Below are 21,421 nucleotides of genomic sequence, written 5' to 3' on the forward strand. Positions count from 1 at the left end.
TTTCCAGCACAATAGCTACCTCTGTCAGTCAAAACTGGATATCTTTGACATCTGTCATGGTTCTGGTTCAGCCAAAAAGATTGTGTACTAGGTAAGGAACGTTTGGAACATTTTCAGGCTTAGCCAAAGGTGTAATTATATTATTATTATTATTAACATAAGCAACTGAAATGTTGTATTAGTCATCTCTTTCTCAGTGTTAAGAGAAAAATGAATTCATTTTCCATACAAACGTTTGAGCGCCCACATTCAAAGCATGAACAAGGTGCTGCAGTTATTACTGAGGAGTCCCAGTGTCTCATTTTTCTTTTAATTCGAGCCTGTGAATTCAACATTTTAATTACTCATCCCATTCGTGAATACCTTCCTGTCACTCCCTTTTCCATTGAATATGTAACAGGGAACTCTAGATCCTTTACTTAACCTTACTCAGAAACTTCTAGAGTGGCTAAAACAGTATTCTCAGCCTGTACTTCTGAGATGATCAGAGACTCACCCATTCCATGTCTAATCACTCCTAAGCTAACCAGATACGTACATCCCAAATTTTGCTCACCAGCATTCCAGGGACAGGGAGTTGAGGAACAATGATGTTTATTGTTCACTTTTCACATTTCACCATGAAGCTAGGAACTTCACATGCGTCACCTTCAACTCAGGAGAAACCCTTAACATAGAATACTATAGGGGTGAGGGTGGAAATTTTCCAGTTAGGACCATCCCTGGGGGATACTGTGGCATGTCTGCATACTTCAGTTGGCTTTTTGTTTCTACATTATTCTAAATGTGTATTTCAATTTTCATGACAACGCATATTATTGATGCTACATGAAAACACTGAGATAAATGTCCTTCTCCCATTAAGTCCCAATATAAAACGTAAGGACTAAGAAGCGGTCAGTTTATGCAGCTAGCTATAAAAAAAAATAGCTATAGTATTTACTAAACAAGACAGAATGATGAATTTTTATTATAGTTATAAAAAATAAACAATCTATTTTCAAATATTCAACATTTGAAAAATTTAAAATCTTTCAGAATTGACTGGAAATACAATGTCTCAGACAGTAATGTGTAAATTTAATTGTAGTCCTTTTTTACTTCATTATAAAATTTTGTATGTATTTTCTGTTATTGTTTAAATAAAAATTGAGTTTGTTTAAGCTATGCCGAAAAGCAATTTTCTCTTTTACATGATTTATATTTATGTAAGTTTTATTAAGTCTGCTAAGACCAAATTTAATATACACATTATGAATAGTGCATTTGTTTTAATTTACTATAAAATCATTAAACTCTTTAAGGAAATAATGCTTTTAAAAAGTATGGTATGCTTTTTTCCTTTATCATGTAAATGGTGGGTTTTGGGGTTTTTTTTTTTTTGCTTGTTTTTCTTATCTTTAACAATGAATATATTAATCCAATCTGTCCATGTCTCAAAAAAGTGTTAGCATTGTTTTGGGAACAAACTAGTTGTTTAACAATATTTTAGAAATTAAATCCTTAGTGTTTCAACACCAAACTGTGAAATAAGAAATAATTCAAAACCTTTTAAGTTCACGATAATCTAAAATTTTTATTTGATTCCAGGTAACTTTGGACAATAGACAAGATGGGATGTGTTCTCTTTGAATAACAGTTTAATTACATCATTAAAATAAAATATAGTGTGGGCTTAATACATTGTAAATATTACAGAAGTTCTACTTCGCTATAGTAATTTAATGACTGAATCTACATTTAATAACAATCTTACCAGTATTTGTGTACAAAGTATTATACAGATTACTAACGAAGATACTGCAGCGGTTGCAAGGATGTTACCAGCTCAACAAACATCTAACAATACAATATTCTTCTAAGAGGAAAAGTAATAACGTTAGATTTACAGACAATAAAGAGTTATGTTTTCCACTTGAAACATTGAAAATCAGAATTTAGATAATCTGGTATCTTGATTCATATCACTACAAGAAAAGGTTTCCTTTCTTGGGGACTCTGATCCCCAGCAGGCCTAGTACACTAAGTTCACACGAAAATAGCTTTTAGGATGCCATAGCAACGTAAAGAAATTCTTCTATCTGAAAGTTACTGATTTGTAGGCCACTGTTTGAACATCTTTTTTTTTTTTTAACCTATTTACATACATTCAGCCCAAATCAGTAGATAAAATGTTTTGTCTATATTACAATAGGCATTGTCAACATTTCATCAGAAGGCCAGTGCAAGACAATTGTTAGTAGCCATTGCCCAGCATTTAGGAGATTTTAAAATATCATACAAATATACAGTTAGATTGTGAGAAATCTAATTTTGCGTGTGATATCGGTGGTCTCTTTTACAGACACAGAATGGCAGAAATTAATCGACAGGACAGTAACTAGATGCTACTCATCCAGGGCCTAGTTCTCAGCTGGTGGCTGGGCCTCTTTCCTATGGAGGGGCTCAGGTGGCAAAGACTCCTTTACTCTTAATGCCAGTTCTACCTGACTCAAAGTGACAGGGACACTTGGCCATCATCTCAAGTGTAGACATATCTGCCGCTTCTCCAAGATCCATTTTTCTTTTATGTATACTTCGTATGTAATGAAAAATTAAGGATCTTGAAAAACAGCATTATTTGTCTAAATAAAACTGTTAGACCAGGACTGAAAGAGTCATCATTACTCTGAAGAAACGAAGCAGGCTGGGCATTTGGCCCTTTCTGAAGACTTGTGTGATGATAAAATGCATGGTCAGGACAAATACGTTATCCTCAGAAGAAAGCAGACAACTATGAAGTTGGACCTTATAAAGCTGACTGAAATTTAAATTATATTTAAATTAATGGGTCTAATTAAGGGACTAATAAATGAATGATAATAACAAATGGTAATTCCAACGAGTTTATTCATGAGGGAGAACTTTTTAGTCACTTGGGTTAGGAAATGATATTAAAAATGTCAAAGTAAACTGAACTAACCTGAAGTGTTTTTTTAAAAAATGAAGGTGGTATAATGCATACATGATGATATTACACAGATATTTCTTAATATATCAATAAGCACCAAGTTTAGTGCTGTCAGCCCCTTTGTCCCTTAATTTATTATATATGATTTACATCTTGAAAGCACATCACACTCTAAAATCTACATTGCATACACACAAAGAGTTTCAGAAATGAATCTTGGAATTTTTCTACCTACAACAAGAATTTTACCTTCGCCAGGTCTCCATAGCTGTGAGAAGAGTTGGGAAGTGCCTGGTGAGCTCTGAAATGTGTGGATTAATATTCAGGATAACTCAGGACAAAAAATTGGCAATTCTTAAATGGAAACTAGACCCTGGTGAGTTTTTTCGTAAACCAGCTTCTCTCCTACAGAGATTTTATAAATCCTCTAGCATCCTGAGCCCTCATCTGCATATCACAGGGAGAAAAGCAAGGGGAGCCATCAGGTGGATCTGAGCTGTATGAATAGAACTACAAGTATTCCGGCCTGGTCCACAGACCATATTCAGCCATGGACCATAAACTGCAAGAAGGGGTCTTCTCCCCCATCAGGGTGCTCACCAATCTCCATAGCTACAAATCACCAGCTAAACACTAGCTCTCTATTTCCCTTCATCCTATGCAGGCCTTGGGGTGCTGTAGGAGTCATAATTTATCCCCACAAGGAAAAAGAGATTTTAAGTAAAATCAGGCAGGGTCAAGCGACTTCTTAAGCAATATCACTCCTTACTGAAAAAAGGGCCCAATTCTGAGCACCACGGCACCACTAAGGAGGAGGAGGCTGGGGCATAAAAAGAAAGATGTGCTCATGGCTATTCTTTAGCAGATCTTGCTAACCATGCACAGAGGAGAAGTCCACAGCCTCAGCCCAAGCCTACCCAGGCAAAGGTGGGGCCTGGGCTGCCACAAAGTACACCTGGTGAAGCACAGAAACAGCCATTCATCATCCAGGCACCAGTCACCAGCGTGTCAGCCCCTCACTGCCCTCATCTGTCTCATCCACTGACTTGGCTTCCTTAGCCACATGGGCCAGGCTGTGTTCAGACTGCCTGATATCTACCCAGTTGCTGTCAAGTCAGTTCTGACTCACGGTGATCCCCCATGTGTGTCAGAGTAGAACTGTGCTCCACAGGGTTTTCAATGGCTGATTTTTCAGAAGTAGATCACTAGGCCTTTCTTTTGAGGCACCTCTGATTGGACTTGAACCTCCAGCCTTTTGGCTAGTAGCCGAGCACTTAACCATTTGCATCACCCAGGGACTCTCCAATATCTATCGTGCTACTTAATCTGGGATCGCACCACCTACATGGGCAATTGATACATTTTACAGTGTGGGGCTTATTTTTTAGAACCGCCTTCCTTTTGGCGACTTACATTTAGTGACTTACATCTCCCCTCGTGAACTCGACCAATATTAGGTGCTCAGAAGCCAAAACACTCTCATTTCCTAACATTAACACTGTAGATACAAACCTTCACTTGAATGTTTGCCATTGATTACTCCTTGCTAAACACTGATTTTATGTAACACCTAAAGGTCAGTTTAGTAATACTCGACCCAATCTCTTAAAGGGGTGGGGGTGTTTCTGAACATTTATAGTCAGTATTTTTAGTACCAAGATTTCTGGAAGAACTCAATTACAGAAACTGAATTCATGTGCAAGAATGCAGCAAGTGGTACAGTTTACACCTGGTCACAGATGTCTCACTTTATGACACTACTCTAACAGTACAGGATAGAATCACACAGATACACACATTTATATTCACACACAGCATCATTTTACTGATCCAGACGATACTTCTTTTCAATTAAAAAAAAAAAAAATGAAAACTGTTGTTTTGGCCCCCCAGGCATGAAATCTACTTACACCTGGAATATAAGAATGCAGTACTCCTTCAAGTAAACAGCAACTGCACAGTGATAACGATATACATTAAGATTAACACGTGCTGTCTTAAGAGGTCCAGTAATAGCTAAAGACTAAGGAAAGTCAGAGATATCAGCCAAAAAAGTCCAATATGCCTTCTCTCTTCCGTTCTGATTATAATCCATTACCCAACAGAAGAGGTATAGTCCAGAAGATAATAAATGTCTTCCTATGACAATTTTAAAGTGTCAATGAATTAAGTTGAACGCTTTGTTTTAGATCTTCAAATTCTTGGGTTAACAGAAAAATAAACCTTCATGGGAATTTCAATGTCAAATTCAAACAGAGGTATTTAAACAAATATTAAGGTATCTAAAGACACATCATGGGTAATAATTTTTAAAAAGTGGTCTCATTGGCATATATCCACTGCTTATTTTCCACTGTTCTCATAAAAGTCTTTTAGTTTTGCTGAACTAGACAAATATAAATAGCACATAGTAAACACTGATATACATCTCACAGGACAGAACACATTTTACAAAATATCTCTACTTTGTACTATAACTGTTGTAAAAATGAACATCTGTGATACTTAAGGACAAATACATTTCACATTATAATGCAAGTTATGGTTACAAAGGCATTACTCATTTGATGGCATTTTCTATGGATACTCAGACTTCAAACTGCGTAGCCAAAAGTTTTCCTCTTATTTTATTGAGATTCTGAAAGACCTTTCAGTCATTTAAGCAGCAGGCTTTCTTCACTGTAAACCCTTGAAGAACAGACTTTGAGAATCTAAACTGTTGAAACGTCAGAGAATTGATAAATGATCATGGTGACAATCACCTTTTCACTGAGCACGGTAAACTTAAAAATATAACCGATGAGACGACCGACTCCTCTAGATTTTGAGCTTTAAAAAGACAAAAAAAAAAAAAAAGGATTCCGTTTCCTGTGCTGCCAGGGAGGCATCAGGCTCACAGAGCCTCGGCAGACGTGTCTGTGGACACAGACATGGTCACCTTGGCAATCTTGACCGTGCTCTTGATGCAGCTCTCTGCGGCCCTATGAACACTGGCTGCATTGTTGGCATGTTTGTGCAGGCAGTCCGAGTCCCCCATGCTGTTATCAAGAGGCTGCGCGGTACCTTCACAGGAGGGGAACATGCTCCGGAAGGCATGCCTCAGGTCCTTGCTCCTCAGAGCGTAGATGATGGGGTTCACGGTGGAGTTAAGGAGACAGAGCATACTGCAGAATGCAAACACCGTCTTAATGAGCTTGTTCATCTTCCCAAAGACATCATACACCATGATCGCAAGCAGAGGGCCCCAGCAGATGATTAAAACCACCAGGATCAGGACCAGGGTCTTAGCCAGCCTAATGTCCATGCGGGCTTGGTCTGGCCGAGTCACCTGGACTTTGCCATCCTCTGACGTGTGAATGATGATGCTCTTCTGGGTGCCGCGCTGAATCATGCGTACTGCGTGGCTGTGAGCCTTCCAGAGAATGTACATGTATGCATATACAATAAAGAGGAGCAGCACGCTGGTGACTCCGATCCAGAACATCAGGTAGGTTTCATCAATGAGTGGGAAAATGTCTGAGCAAACGGATTGCAGTTTCTTGCAGTTCCAGCCTAGGAGAGGCAACACGGCAATCACAATCGCTATGGTCCACATCAGGCAAAATGCCACCACGGCCTTCGGCCGGGTGACGATCCTCTTATAGGCCAGAGGCCTGTGAATAGATATGTACCTATCGATGGCTGTGAGAAACAGGCTGCCCACAGAGGCAGTGAAGGAGGCTGTGACTCCACCCAGTTTGAACAGAAACACGTTGGGGCTATCTTTGCGGTGGAACACATGGAAGTCAACAAAGCTGTAGACAAAAATGACACTGCCAAGGAGGTCTGCCACCGCCAGGCTGCCAATGAAGTGGTATGAAGGCCTGCAGCGGAGGCTGCGGGAGTGCAGGATGACGCACAGCACCAGCAGGTTCTCCAGAACTGTGAAGGTGCCCAGCGTGAGGGACAGCACAGCGATGGCCAGCTGCTGGCTAGGGTTCAGAATCATGAAGCACTCCATGTCCATGAAGTTCTCCCCACACTGAATGTTCTCCTCATTTTCCTTGTAGGACGAAAGAGACTTGTTGTAAAATTCTGTAATGTTCACCTGGTCTGCTGGGACTAACTGGGGGTTGTCTCCTGCAGTCATCTTTTCTTGGAAGGGACTTCCCCTAAAAGAAGTTAAAGGAAATTTCTGTGGGAAGTATCCTAATTTGGATGCCATGTCACCTTTGATGTCTTCGTACTGAATGTCATTGGAGCCCACGTAGAGAAGGTCTGTCGTGATGGTGCGAAAGGTGGTATCTGCAAGGCCATCTAGGATTGACTTCATAACCTCAGTCTTCGACTAGGCCTGACTCAAAATGACATGGAAAGAGACTCGCAGGAGGGAATCCTAACAGGAGGGAAAACAAATAAAATGATGAGAAAACCAGGAGAATATAAAAAGCCACTGTAAACACCCCAAACAGGTAGCATGGTGTTACTTCATTCCTTTCTCTGAACACAGGTCAAGGGCTTGTAGATTCAGCAAACTGAATGAGTCAGCCACTCAGAGAAAAGCCTCTCATAGTTGGACAATGGAGCAGGACACCAGAAACATGTTTCCTTCAATATTTAAGCTCCCTGGATTATATCACCATGTAAGTCTCATATGGATCTCCAGAGTCTGATAGGCCAACATAAATGGAATGTTTCTTGGTGTAGTGTGCATTTCATGGTTGTGTTAGGAAGTGTTAATCACCAGGCTTCTACCATCGCAAACACACCACACAGGATCCTAATGCTATTGGGAACCGGGCACATCTCTGCTCTTGAAGACTTTATCACCTGTCACACAGATAAGACAGCCAAAGAACAAGACTGCGTAGAATCAAGTATTGAATTGCATAGGCTATGTGTTAAGTGTAAAGATAAGGAAGAAATTATTGAGAATAGGAGAAAGCATGAGAACATGCTGGGCAGATCTGGGTTTGAAACCTGACTGCACCAGGTAAGCTTCTTCACTCAGAGAAGGAGAGGTTGGAACTGAGTCATAGCTGAGATGAACTTCAGCTCCAAAATTCTACACCAGGCAACAAAAATTTCATGAAGGGCAAACCTGCACTGAGGCTTACGGGAAACCGAGGTCTTTAACACTGGAAAAGACTGATGATGGATAGGACTGCCTGATAGTGTCCCCCATGAGCAGGTGACAGGAGACAGGCTTGATGGTGTCCATGGCTTTCCATGCAAAAACAAGGATGGCTGAGATGAGGGGGCCAAATATTAATGGTGGTTTGATTCTTATTAAGGAATTTGGTTGCTTTTACTGTTTGAAATGTGGCTATTAGGTTCTATAATTTATGAAAGTTAGAAGCATTAATTGATATCCAAAATAACTAAAATAATCATAAAAACCAACATTTTATATATTGATTGTCTTGTGTACATTGGGGGGAAAAAAGGGTCAGTCATTATTTTGGAACAAAGTAAAAAGTTCTGGGTCCTCCAGCTAAAATTCAGATCCTATCTATCTGAATCAATCACTCATTCATTTATTTATTCATCCAGTCAACAAATTATTGAGCATCTACTATGTGCTAAGCATGGTATAGACACTAGGGATACAGAAGTGGCAAGAAAGACAGAGTCCCTGCCACAAACTAAGAGCCCTCAGCACTAATGGGACTAGTAAGCCAGGTGGGCTCCCTTGGCCCCTCCCCCCATGGTCCTGTAGCCCTTTTTCTTGAGCAGTGTAGCCTATGATGGCAATATGGAGGCACCACCAAACCAAAGGCCCTGAATCCTCCATGGGTAACTTTCTGTCATGATTCAGGAAATTAGAGCTTTACCCCTTAGTCTGGGCCTTTGAGCCAGTTCTATACACACACTCCCTCTCCAAGCCCCTGCACTGCCACAGAAAAAGGCACATGGGAGCTATCAGCTGCTTGACCAGAGGCAGGAGTTCCAGGGTAAAAACCATGTAGACTGTGTCAACTCCAGCCAAGTCAGAGCAGTATTCCAGAGGCATAGGCTACTAGCTGAGGATACAGAAATAAAGGATACAGAAATACCCAACAACCAAGCTGGTTGCAGAGCTTCCTGGTTCTTTTACTTAAAATCTCTCCTGAATCCCTAACCTAGCCTAGCTCCAACTGTTAACTCTCAAGTGTCCCTGGGTTCTGTTTATGGATCCCTTGGTTATACCCTTTCGCATACCCTCGTCACTTCCAGAATATGTCCTATGTATCCCACCAGTGGGCTATTTCCATGAATTAACTCTTGCTTTTTACAAATTTATGTTTACTTAAAAAACTCCATTTACATTGAAATGAATGAAGTTTTCATCCATAATCAAAGAGTCACAAGTTAGCCACAATGTGTGAGCGAACTATTCCTTCCATGGCCCCAGCATTTCCTCAAACCCACATTTTGCCTCTCAACTCATTCTTGAACACATAGCTTACTCCTGCCACACGAGATGACCTGCTGCTCTCTGCATATACCACTGCACCTGCCTATCTTCCTCCTCTCCTTCTGCCCTTCCCTCTGCCTGAAATACTCATTTCCAAGCTTTCTGCCTGGTACACTTATCTTTCAAGGCCTAGTTCCAATCTTACTTTCATTTCTGTGAACAGGTCTTCCCATCAGGCAGAATTAGCTCGCCCAGTTCACGTTTCTTTCATAGGTTTCATCAAATTGTATAACAGTAACTAGACTATGGTTTCCGAGTACAGGAATGGTGTCTTTTCTTCTTAAGTGATTCACTAACATGACAGCTGAAGAGAGGGCGAGCACAGGGAAGGGTGGCTCCCTCAGAGTTCTGAAATGTTCACGCAAACCTAATAAAGTGACAGCTGAATTTCATTAGCTGCTGCATTAAACCAGTTATTTAATAATACTTACTTGCATTTGCTTAAAATTAGAGGAGAGAAAGGTAATTACCTCAATGGGTATTTGGCCTAAAGACCAAAACTTGGATCCACATTTCCAAGTAGCTACTGGGAGCCATTCTATGATCTCTTTTCCATAATTCATCATCCCTCAAGTAACTAACACCCCCTCCAGCGAACCAGTCTTCTACCTTAGAGACAAGAAATAAACTATTTCTTATTACCCCTTCCAGAGATATTCCATGCATATTTAAGCAAATAATATATACATTTACACACACTTTGCTTGCAAAAGTACAGGGTCGGGGGAGAGGCGGAGCCAAGATGGCGGACTAGGCAGACGCTACCTCGGATCCCTCTTACAACAAAGACACGGAAAAACAAGTGAATCGATCACATACATAACAATCTACGAACCCTGAACAACAAACACAGATTTAGAGACGGAGAACGAACTAATACGGGGAAGCAGCGATTGTTTCCAGAGCCTGGAGCCAGCATACCAGTCAGGTACGGCACAAGCACAGAGACCTGCTCCACCCCCCTGAACTAACCCCGGGAGGGGGACTAGCCGGTTCCACGGGCGGCGTGGGACGCAGCCGTTAGGAGAAGTCCCCGGGAGGCAGTGACTGATCTTGGAGCAGAAAGAGCAGCACCCGAGCCGGGGAACCGTCCCACAGGGATTTGGACTGCACGCAGGTACGCCATAAACACGGAGAGTTGCTCCACCCCCTGAACTAACCCCGGGAAGGTGACCATCCGGGTCGCGCGGGCGGCGTGGGACGCAGCCGGTAGGAGAAGTCCCCGGGAGGCAGCGACTGGTATTGGAGCGGGGAGAACAGCGTTCCACCCGGGACACTCGGTCACGGCACAAGCACGGGGAGCTACTCCACCCATCTGAACTAACCCCGGGAGGGGGCCCACCTGGTTCTCGGGGGCGGCACGGCCACGCGGCTGGAGGGACGAGAAGTCCCCGGGAGGCAGCGACTGATTTTGGAGTCGAGAGTGCACCGTCCCAGTAGGGGAGCCTTGACGCTGGGCGTGGGGCTGGAAGCGGAGGATCTGACCGTGACTCCAGCGGGCCAGACCCCCCGGGGGCAATCTCCACACAGACAGCACACATAGGCGACGCGCCCGCGGGAATCTCAGATATAATAGTCTTTCCAAGCAAGACAAGCAACTCTGGCTATATTCTGAGGTGCTACTCTCCTATCTCTCTGTTCCCTCCCCCACCCTCCCCAGGCGGCTTCATTAACATCTGAATAGCCTGAGCCAGAGGGAGAACTCTGATAGGGATCTGACTGCAGTTTTTTTTTAGCGGATTTTCTGGAAAAACTAGTTTCCCAGTGATGGCTCGGAGACAACAATCCATATCAAACCACTTAAAGAAGCAGACCGTGACAGCTTCTCCAACTCCCCAAACAAAAGAATCAAAATCTTTCCCAAATGAAGATACAATTTTGGAATTATCAGATACAGAATATAAAAAACTAATTTACAGAATGCTTAATGATATCACAAATGAAATTAGGATATCTGCAGAAAAAGCCAAGGAACACACTGATAAAACTGTTGAAGAACTCAAAAAGATTATTCAAGAACATACTGGAAAAATTAATAAGTTGCAAGAATCCATAGAGAGACAACATGTAGAAATCCAAAAGATTAACAATAAAATAACAGAATTAGACAACACACTAGAAAGTCAGAGGAGCAGACTCGAGCAATTAGAATGCAGACTGGGACATCTGGAGGACCAGGGAATCAACACCAACATAGCTGAAAAAAAATCAGATAAAAGAATTAAAAAAAATGAAGAAACCCTAAGAATTATGTGGGACTCTATCAAGAAGGATAACCTGCGGGTGATTGGAGTCCCAGAACAGGGAGGGGGGACAGAAAACACAGAGAAAATAGTTGAAGAACTTCTGACAGAAAACTTCCCTGACATCATGAAAGACGAAAGGATATCTATCCAAGATGCTCATCGAACCCCATTTAAGATTGATCCAAAAAGAAAAACACCAAGACATATTATCATCAAACTCACCAAAACCAAAGATAAACAGAAAATTTTAAAAGCAGCCAGGGAGAAAAGAAAGGTTTCCTTCAAGGGAGAATCAATAAGAATATGTTCTGACTACTCAGCAGAAACCATGCAGGCAAGAAGGGAATGGGACGACATATACAGAACACTGAAGGAGAAGAACTGCCAACCAAGGATCATATATCCAGCAAAACTCTCTCTGAAATATGAAGGCGAAATTAAGATATTTACAGACAAACACAAGTTTAGAGAATTTGCAAAAACCAAACCAAAGCTACAAGAAATACTAAAGGATATTGTTTGGTCAGAGAACCAATAATATCAGATATCAGCACAACACAAGGTCACAAAACAGAACGTCCTGATATCAACTCAAATAGGGAAATCACAAAAACAAACAAATTAAGATTAATTAAAAAAAAATACACATAACAGGGAATCATGGAAGTCAATAGGTAAAAGATCACAATAATCAAAAAGAGGGACTAAATACAGGAGGCATTGAACTGCCATATGGAGAGTGATACAAGGCGATATAGAACAATACAAGTTAGGTTTTTACTTAGAAAAATAGGGGTATATAATGAGGTAACCACAAAAAGGTATAACAACTCTATAACTCAAGACAAAAACCAAGAAAAACGTAACGACTCAACTAACATAAAGTCAAACACTATGAAAGTGAGGATCTCACAATTTACTAAGAAAAACGCCTCAGCACAAAAAAGTATGTGGAAAAATGAAATTGTCAACAACACACATAAAAAGGCATCAAAATGACAGCACTAAAAACTTATTTATCTATAATTACCCTGAATGTAAATGGACTAAATGCACCAATAAAGAGACAGAGAGTCACAGACTGGATAAAGAAACACGATCCATCTATATGCTGCCTACAAGAGACACACCTTAGACTTAGAGACACAAACAAACTAAAACTCAAAGGATGGAAAAAAGTATATCAAGCAAACAATAAGCAAAAAAGAAGAGGAGTAGCAATATTAATTTCTGACAAAATAGACTTTAGACTTAAATCCACCACAAAGGATAAAGAAGGACACTATATAATGATAAAAGGGACAATTGATCAGGAAGACATAACCATATTAAATATTTACGCACCCAATGACAGGGCTGCAAGATATATAAATCAAATTTTAACAGAACTGAAAAGCGAGATAGATACCTCCACAATTATAGTAGGAGACTTCAACACACCCCTTTCGGAGAAGGACAGGACATCCAGTAAGAAGCTCAACAGAGACACGGAAGATCTAATTACAACAATCAACCAACTTGACCTCATTGACTTATACAGAACTCTCCACCCAACTGCTGCAAAATATACTTTTTTTTCTAGCGCACATGGAACATTCTCTAGAATAGACCACATATTAGGTCATAAAACAAACCTTTGCAGAGTCCAAAACATCGAAATATTACAAAGCATCTTCTCAGACCACAAGGCAATAAAACTAGAGATCAATAACAGAAGAACGAGGGAAAAGAAATCAAATACTTGGAAAATGAACAATACCCTCCTGAAAAAAGACTGGGTTATAGAAGACATCAAGGAGGGAATAAGGAAATTCATAGACAGCAACGAGAATGAAAATACTTCCTATCAAAACCTCTGGGACACAGCAAAAGCAGTGCTCAGAGGTCAATTTATATCAATAAATGCACACATACAAAAAGAAGAAAGAGCCAAAATCAGAGAACTGTCCCTACAACTTGAACAAATAGAAAGTGAGCAACAAAAGAATCCATCAGGCACCAGAAGAAAACAAATAATAAAAATTAGAGCTGAACTAAATGAATTAGAGAACAGAAAAACAATTGAAAGAATTAACAAAGCCAAAAGCTGGTTCTTTGAAAAAATTAACAAAATTGATAAACCATTGGCTAGACTGACTAAAGAAATACAGGAAAGGAAACAAATAACCCGAATAAGAAATGAGAAGGACCACATCACAACAGAACCAAATGAAATTAAAAGAATCATTTCAGATTATTATGAAAAATTGTACTCTAACAAATTTGAAAACCTAGAAGAAATGGATGAATTCCTTGAAAAACACTACCTACCTAAACTAACACATTCAGAAGCAGAACAACTAAATAGACCCATAACAAAAAAAGAGATTGAAACGGTAATCAAAAAACTCCCAACAAAAAAAAGTCCTGGCCCGGACGGCTTCACTGCAGAGTTCTACCAAATTTTCAGAGAAGAGTTAACACCACTACTACTAAAGGTATTCCAAAGCATAGAAAATGACGGAATACTACCCAACTCATTCTATGAAGCCACCATCTCCCTGATACCAAAACCAGGTAAAGACATTACAAAAAAAGAAAATTATAGACCTATATCCCTCATGAACATTGATGCAAAAATCCTCAACAAAATTCTAGCCAATAGAATCCAACAACACATCAAAAAAATAATTCACCCTGATCAAGTGGGATTTATACCAGGTATGCAAGGCTGGTTTAATATCAGAAAAACCATTAATGTAATCCATCACATAAATAAAACAAAAGACAAAAACCACATGATCTTATCAATTGATGCAGAAAAGGCATTTGACAAAGTCCAACACCCATTTATGATAAAAACTCTTACCAAAATAGGAATTGAAGGAAAATTCCTCAACATAATAAAGGGCATCTATGCAAAGCCAACAGCCAATATCACTCTAAATGGAGAGAACCTGAAAGCATTTCCCTTGAGAACGGGAACCAGACAAGGATGCCCTTTATCACCGCTCTTATTCAACATCGTGTTGGAAGTCTTAGCCAGGGCAATCAGGCTAGACAAAGAAATAAAAGGTATCCGGATTGGCAAGGAAGAAGTAAAGTTATCACTATTTGCAGATGACATGATTATATACACAGAAAACCCTAAGGAATCCTCCAGAAAACTACTGAAACTAATAGAAGAGTTTGGCAGAGTCTCAGGTTATAAAATAAACATACAAAAATCACTTGGATTCCTCTACATCAACAAAAAGAACACCGAAGAGGAAATAACCAAATCAATACCATTCACGGTAGCCCCCAAGAAGATAAGATACTTAGGAATAAATCTTACCAAGGATGTAAAAGACCTATACAAAGAAAACTACAAAGCTCTACTACAAGAAATTCAAAAGGACATACTTAAGTGGAAAAACATACCTTGCTCATGGATAGGAAGACTTAACATAGTAAAAATGTCTATTCTACCAAAAGCCATCTATACATTTAACGCACTTCCGATCCAAATTCCAATGTCATATTTTAAGGGGATAGAGAAACAAATCACCAATTTCATATGGAAGGGAAAAAAGCCCCGGATAAGCAAAGCACTACTGAAAAAGAAGAAGAAAGTGGGAGGCCTCACCTTACCTGACTTCAGAACCTATTATACAGCCACAGTAGTCAAAACAGCCTGGTATTGGTACAACAACAGACACATAGACCAATGGAACAGAATTGAGAACCCAGACATAGATCCATCCACGTATGAGCAGCTGATATTTGACAAAGGACCAGTGTCAATTAACTGGGGAAAAGACAGCCTTTTTAACAAATGGTGCTGGCATAACTGGATATCCATTTGCAAAAAAATGAAACAGGACCCATACCTCACACCATGCACAAAAACTAACTCCAAGTGGATCAAAGACCTAAACATAAAGACTAAAACGATAAAGATCATGGAAGAAAAAATTGGGACAACCCTAGGAGCCCTAATACAAGGTATAAACAGAATACAAAACATTACCAAAAATGATGAAGAGAAACCCGATAACTGGGAGCTCCTAAAAATCAAACACCTATGCTCATCTAAAGACTTCACCAAAAGAGTAAAAAGACCACCTACAGATTGGGAAAGAATTTTCAGCTATGACATCTCCGACCAGCGCCTGATCTCTAAAATCTACATGATTCTGTCAAAACTCAACCACAAAAAGACAAACAACCCAATCAAGAAGTGGGCAAAGGATATGAACACACATTTCTCTAAAGAAGATATTCAGGCAGCCAACAGATACATGAGAAAATGCTCTCGATCATTAGCCATTAGAGAAATGCAAATTAAAACTACGATGAGATTCCATCTCACACCAGCAAGGCTGGCATTAATCCAAAAAACACAAAATAATAAATGTTGGAGAGGCTGCGGAGAGATTGGAACTCTCATACACTGCTGGTGGGAATGTAAAATGGTACAACCACTTTGGAAATCTATCTGGCGTTATCTTAAACAGTTAGAAATAGAACTACCATACAACCCAGAAATCCCACTCCTCGGAATATACCCTAGAGATACAAGAGCCTTCATACAAACAGATATATGCACACCCATGTTTATTGCAGCTCTGTTTACAATAGCAAAAAGTTGGAAGCAACCAAGGTGTCCATCAACGGATGAATGGGTAAATAAATTGTGGTATATTCACACAATGGAATACTACGCATCGATAAAGAACAGTGACGAATCTCTGAAACATTTCATAACATGGAGGAACCTGGAAGGCATTATGCTGAGCGAAATGAGTCAGAGGCAAAAGGACAAATACTGTATAAGACCACTATTATAAGATCTTGAGAAATAGTAAACCTGAGAAGAACACATACTTTTGTGGTTACGAGGGGGGGAGGGAGGGAGGGTGGGAGAGGGTTTTTTTATTGATTAATCAGTAGATAAGAACTGCTTTAGGTGAAGGGAAAGACAACACTCAATACATGGAAGGTCAGCTCAATTGGACTGGACCAAAAGCAAAGAAGTTTCCGGGATAAAATGAATGCTTCAAAGCTCAGCGGAGCAAGCGCGGGGGTCTGGGGAACATGGTTTGCGGGGACTTCTAAGTCAATTGGCAAAATAATTCTATTATGAAATCATTCTGCATCCCACTTTGAAATGTGGCGTCTGGGGTCTTAAATGCTAACAAGCAGCCATCTAAGATGCAGCAATTGGTCTCAACCCACCTGGAGCAAAGGAAAATGAAGAACACCAAGCCCACATGACAACTAAGAGCCCAAGAGACAGAAAGGGCCACATGAACCAGAGACCTACATCATCCTGAGACCAGAAGAACTAGTTGGTGCCCGGCCACAATCGATGACTGCCCTGACAGGGAGCTCAGCAGAGGACCCCTGAGGGAGCAGGAGAGCAGTGGGATGCAGACCCCAAATTCTCATAAGAAGACCAAACTTAATGGTCTGACTGAGACTGGAGGAATCCCGGCGGTCATGCTCTCCAGACCTTCTGTTGACACAGGACAGGAACCATCCCTGAAGACAACTCATCAGACATGAAAGGGACTGGTCAGCGGGTGGGAGAGAGACGCTGATGAAGAGTGAGCTAATTATATCAGGTGTACACTTGAGATTGTGTTGGCAACTCTTGTCTGGAGGGGGGATGGGAGGATAGAGAGAGAGGGAAGCCGGCAAAATTGTCAAGAAAGGAGAGACTGAAAGGGCTGACTCAAGACGGGGAGAGTAAGTGGGAGTAGGGAGTGAGATGTATGTAAACTTATATGTGACAGACTGATTGGATTTGTAAACGTTCACTTGAAGCTTAATAAAAGTTATTATAAAAAAAAAAAAAGAAAAAAAAAAAAAAAAGTACAGGGTCAGCGAAAAAGAAGACCCTCAACAAGATGGATTGACACGGTGGTTGCAACAATGGGCTCAAGCATAACAACAATTGTGAGATTGGCACAGGACAGGGCAGTATTCCATTCTGTTGTACATGGGGTCCCTATATATATATATTAGTCTCTCTTTAACAAACAATAACATACTATACACACTGTTCTGCATATGTTGTAACAACTCCATATAAGCCTACAAAGACATCCCTCACCATAGAGCAGCTGCCTTAATGAGCTGTTAGATCCATACGATCAGCCTCCTACTGGTGGAGGTTTAGGTTGTTTATCATTTTTGGCTATTATAAATATGCTGCAGTGAATTACTTTTAAGTGCGTCATTTTTCACATTTCTTACAGTATTGCACCTAAGCTCATACCTTGGACTTACCTTGGACCGCCTCCTTCTTGGCCTCTAGAATCACCAAGTCTTGCTGATTTTCCCCTTTTGAGCACTTATAGAGTGATTACGTGCAGGTGGCAACCTGAGCCTCTCGCATGTATCAATCCGTTTATTCTCACAGTGACCCTATCAGGTAGATGCTTTACTTATTCCCATTTTACAGATGAAAGGCACAGAGAGCATAATTTGTCATTCACACAGCTCATAGGTGGCAGAGCTAGATGTTCTGGCTCTAGAGCAGCACAACCCAATAGAAGTGTAATGCAAGCTACATATGCAATTTTAAATTTTCTAGTAGCCAGGTAAAAAGAAAAAGGTAAAGATGAAATTAAATTTAATACTATTTTCTTTAACCCAATATATGTAAAATATTATCATTTCAAATGTGGCACTAGCCACATTTCAAGTACTTAATAGCTACATGTGGTTTGCGGCTACCGTATTGGATATGCAGGTCTGGAGCCTTTGCTCTTAACCTTTATGATACAACACCTCTCTAATATACGTCAGGGACACTGCCATATCCCTTCTTTTACCCACTGATAGCAACTAGCCAAAGCACTAGTCAGTGGAAAGCATTGAATTAGGAGTTAGAAGACCAAGATTAGTGTCAGTCTTATACTTGGGCAACTAATTACACTTTCTAAACCTCAGTTTTTTCATTCACAAAATGGAGATAATGATAATGATGATAATGCCTACATAGAATTGTACTGAAAATTCAGTGAAAGAATGCAGGCAAGACACTTAGCACAGTGCCTGGCACAAAAATAAGTCTTTAATAAATATTAATTATTATCATTACTTAGTACTAATGGCTACCTGCCATATACTATTAATTATATTTCAAGGTAATTTATTGTGTTAATTAGATCATAAGTTGCTCGTTCAATTTTATGTTTGTCTCAGCACTTCAAGCAAGAAGCAAATAGAAGAGATACACAAAGGTGCAGGAGGGGAAACTTTCAATTGAATGTCTATTATATTCAGGCACTTGAAAGGCTTTATGCACATTCTGTCACTAAATTGTCATGATAACCCTAGCGTGTATTTATTTTTTAACCCCATTTCACAGATGAGGAAACAGAGGCCATTAGATGTTAATTAAGTTGCCTAGAATATGAAGGGTTTGCAGCTGAATCTGTGTCTGTCAAACTCCAGGGTCTCTGCTTTTGGACTTTGTACACTGTCTTAAGAATTAACAACAACTAAAGTGAAGCTGGAGCCCTGGTGGCACAGTGGTTAAGAGCTTGGCTGCTAACCAAAAGGCTGGCAGTTCAAATCCACCAGCCACTCCTTGGAAGCCCTATGGGGCAGTTCTACTCTGTCCTACAGGGACACAACTACAGTAAAGCTATTTTGCATCTTTAATATATTCAAGTCTTCTACTCTCTTACAAACAGAAATTGAGGCATTTTGTCCATAATTACAACTACTGCCTACTAAATCACCATTTCCTATCCCAGCCCATCTAGGTAAATTTGCCTACTGGCATGGCCCCAAGGATTAAAATTTTAGTCAGTATTTGGAAGAGCTACAAAGCTTCTTCAGTGAAGACAAAGGATCACAGACCTTATTTGAGTAATACAAAAACATGTGTTCCTGTGATTTATTCTACATTAAGATCACCACATATGTGATCACAATTTTCCATTTTAATGCAACCAAGCACTTTCATTAAAACAAATTAGCTTGTTAAAATCTGAGCCAGTGTATGGTGTGGTTATGAGATATAGAGTAATTTCTGTCTGATAATAAGATACTAGCCAAGTTTAATTAAAGAGTACAGTTAAAAAATACATGGATTTTGTTCAGTTCAAGGACCTTAGTAATATCAAAACACCACTGAGCACAAGCTATTTTAACAGTTAATGGGATCATGGCAGGAAAATTGTTCTCTGCATTTTGGTAATTTTTTCCTTTATTTCTACATTTGGATTATTACAGTAATTTCCACCTTGTTATTATTATTATTTTTGCATTGAGAGTCTTCTTTGAGAATTCATTAGTAATACAGTTTAGGCTTTGGGGGATGCAGCTACCATTAATCGTTTTTGTTTGCTACTGGGAAAACCATAATTGGAAATTTCTAGCAAGATGCATAGATGCCCCATTATAGAAGCAGCTGGTTTTTTTTACAGTTATAGTAAAAGAAAAATCCAGTGACATTTAAGAGGATTTCCCTAGAACTCTACTTTTAAAAAATATAGCCAACATATTCTAATGATTTAAGGTACAAATCATGCCTTTCAAATAACAAAAACATTTTAATACACTGAATATATTTTAACCCTCAATTCTGGAAATTCTATTATTCGCTATTTTGTCCATCTTTCTATACGCACACTTGCCTCCCTTCTCCAATCATACACATCAACTACCAGCCTACGGTATCATCAAAAGGAATTTTATGGATATAGCAGCAAGCCACTGAGTTGATTCTGACTCACAGCAACCCCATGTGTCAGGGTAGACCTGTGCTCCATAGAGTTTTCAATGGCTGATTTTTTGGAAGTAGAATGCCAAGGTTTTCTTCCAAGGCACCTCTGGGTGGACTCAAACCTCCAATCTACAGGTAAGTAGTCAAGTATGTTAACTGTTTGCATCACCCAGAGTCTCCCATGGCAGCAACATACACAGGCTTTAAAAAAGTGTTTATCCAGAGTCCATATCTTTGTGTCTGTAACCTTTACAGCTGTAAAGCATCCATGTTCTGATTAAGCTGAGCATGGAGTAGGCCCTCAAAATAAGGTTTCAAATACAATTAGAGCTATTTCTATACCAGTAAAATTTAATAGCATGTTATTTAATTTTCATTGTCCCGCTAAAGAAGACTTTCTTTAGTTAGAGGGACATTTCAATAATTTCGATATTTACCACTGTTGCACCTAGAGTGACAATATTTGTAGGATGTTCTGGCCTGGGCACCATCTCTGGCCTGGGTGAATACACAGCAGGCCAACATTTCCTTCTTGTGGGATATTGTGTCCAGGAAAGCAGAAAACCCACTAGGAGCATCCAAAGGACTGGTACTTCCTAATACAATTGCAGACTGTGTGGGCTCACCATGCTCCTTCTCAATTATTCTAAGTTTGTCAATGCTTTAAGGAGGCAATACCAAGCTCGTAGTGCCTAAATTGATATGAGTCTAGGATATCAAATGTAAGAGTTCCCAGCCTTTGTTTAGCCCTATTGTTTTCCTTACTTTGCTGGTTCTGTGTTATTCTGCTAGGCTGGCCTCATGGAAGAACCTTGTGAAGGGCTCAAGAGAGTGAAGGTGCCGCTGGATATATCTGTTTGTTATTTTTTATTCATTGCTGGAAACCCATCTTGTTTCTATGAATTTGATGGGGGGGGGGAACAACTGTGCTAATGTAGTTTTCTAAAGTTAGTAAGGAAATTTTTAATGGACTCTTAGAACTGCATTGTATCTAAATCATATTCTCAATATACATGGCTGGTATCACAGGCCAAAATCATAACCCAATGAGTGATGCTTCTGTTACAGTTGAATGAGCAACT

General features: G+C 39.9%; 1 protein-coding gene across 2 annotated transcripts in view; it reads right to left on the reverse strand.

Moving 5' to 3' along the window:
• Positions 1-5,814: 5,814 nt before the first annotated feature.
• The window catches only part of CNR1 (cannabinoid receptor 1), a 28,034-nt gene continuing 12,427 nt past the window's right edge, over positions 5,815-21,421 (reverse strand). The window contains exons 2-3 of one of the 2 annotated variants that reach the window (XM_049897099.1): positions 7,177-7,325; positions 5,815-7,101 (exon numbers count right to left, since the gene is read on the reverse strand). In XM_049897099.1, the coding sequence (XP_049753056.1) occupies positions 5,844-7,101; positions 7,177-7,262 (1,344 nt within the window). In that variant the 5' untranslated portion in view covers positions 7,263-7,325 and the 3' untranslated portion in view covers positions 5,815-5,843. Of the gene's footprint in view, positions 7,326-21,421 lie in introns of both variants that reach the window. The other variant, XM_049897088.1, reaches the window with a different exon arrangement.

This window comes from Elephas maximus, chromosome 1 (assembly GCF_024166365.1).
Source record: "Elephas maximus indicus isolate mEleMax1 chromosome 1, mEleMax1 primary haplotype, whole genome shotgun sequence".
Lineage (NCBI taxonomy): Eukaryota > Metazoa > Chordata > Mammalia > Proboscidea > Elephantidae > Elephas > Elephas maximus.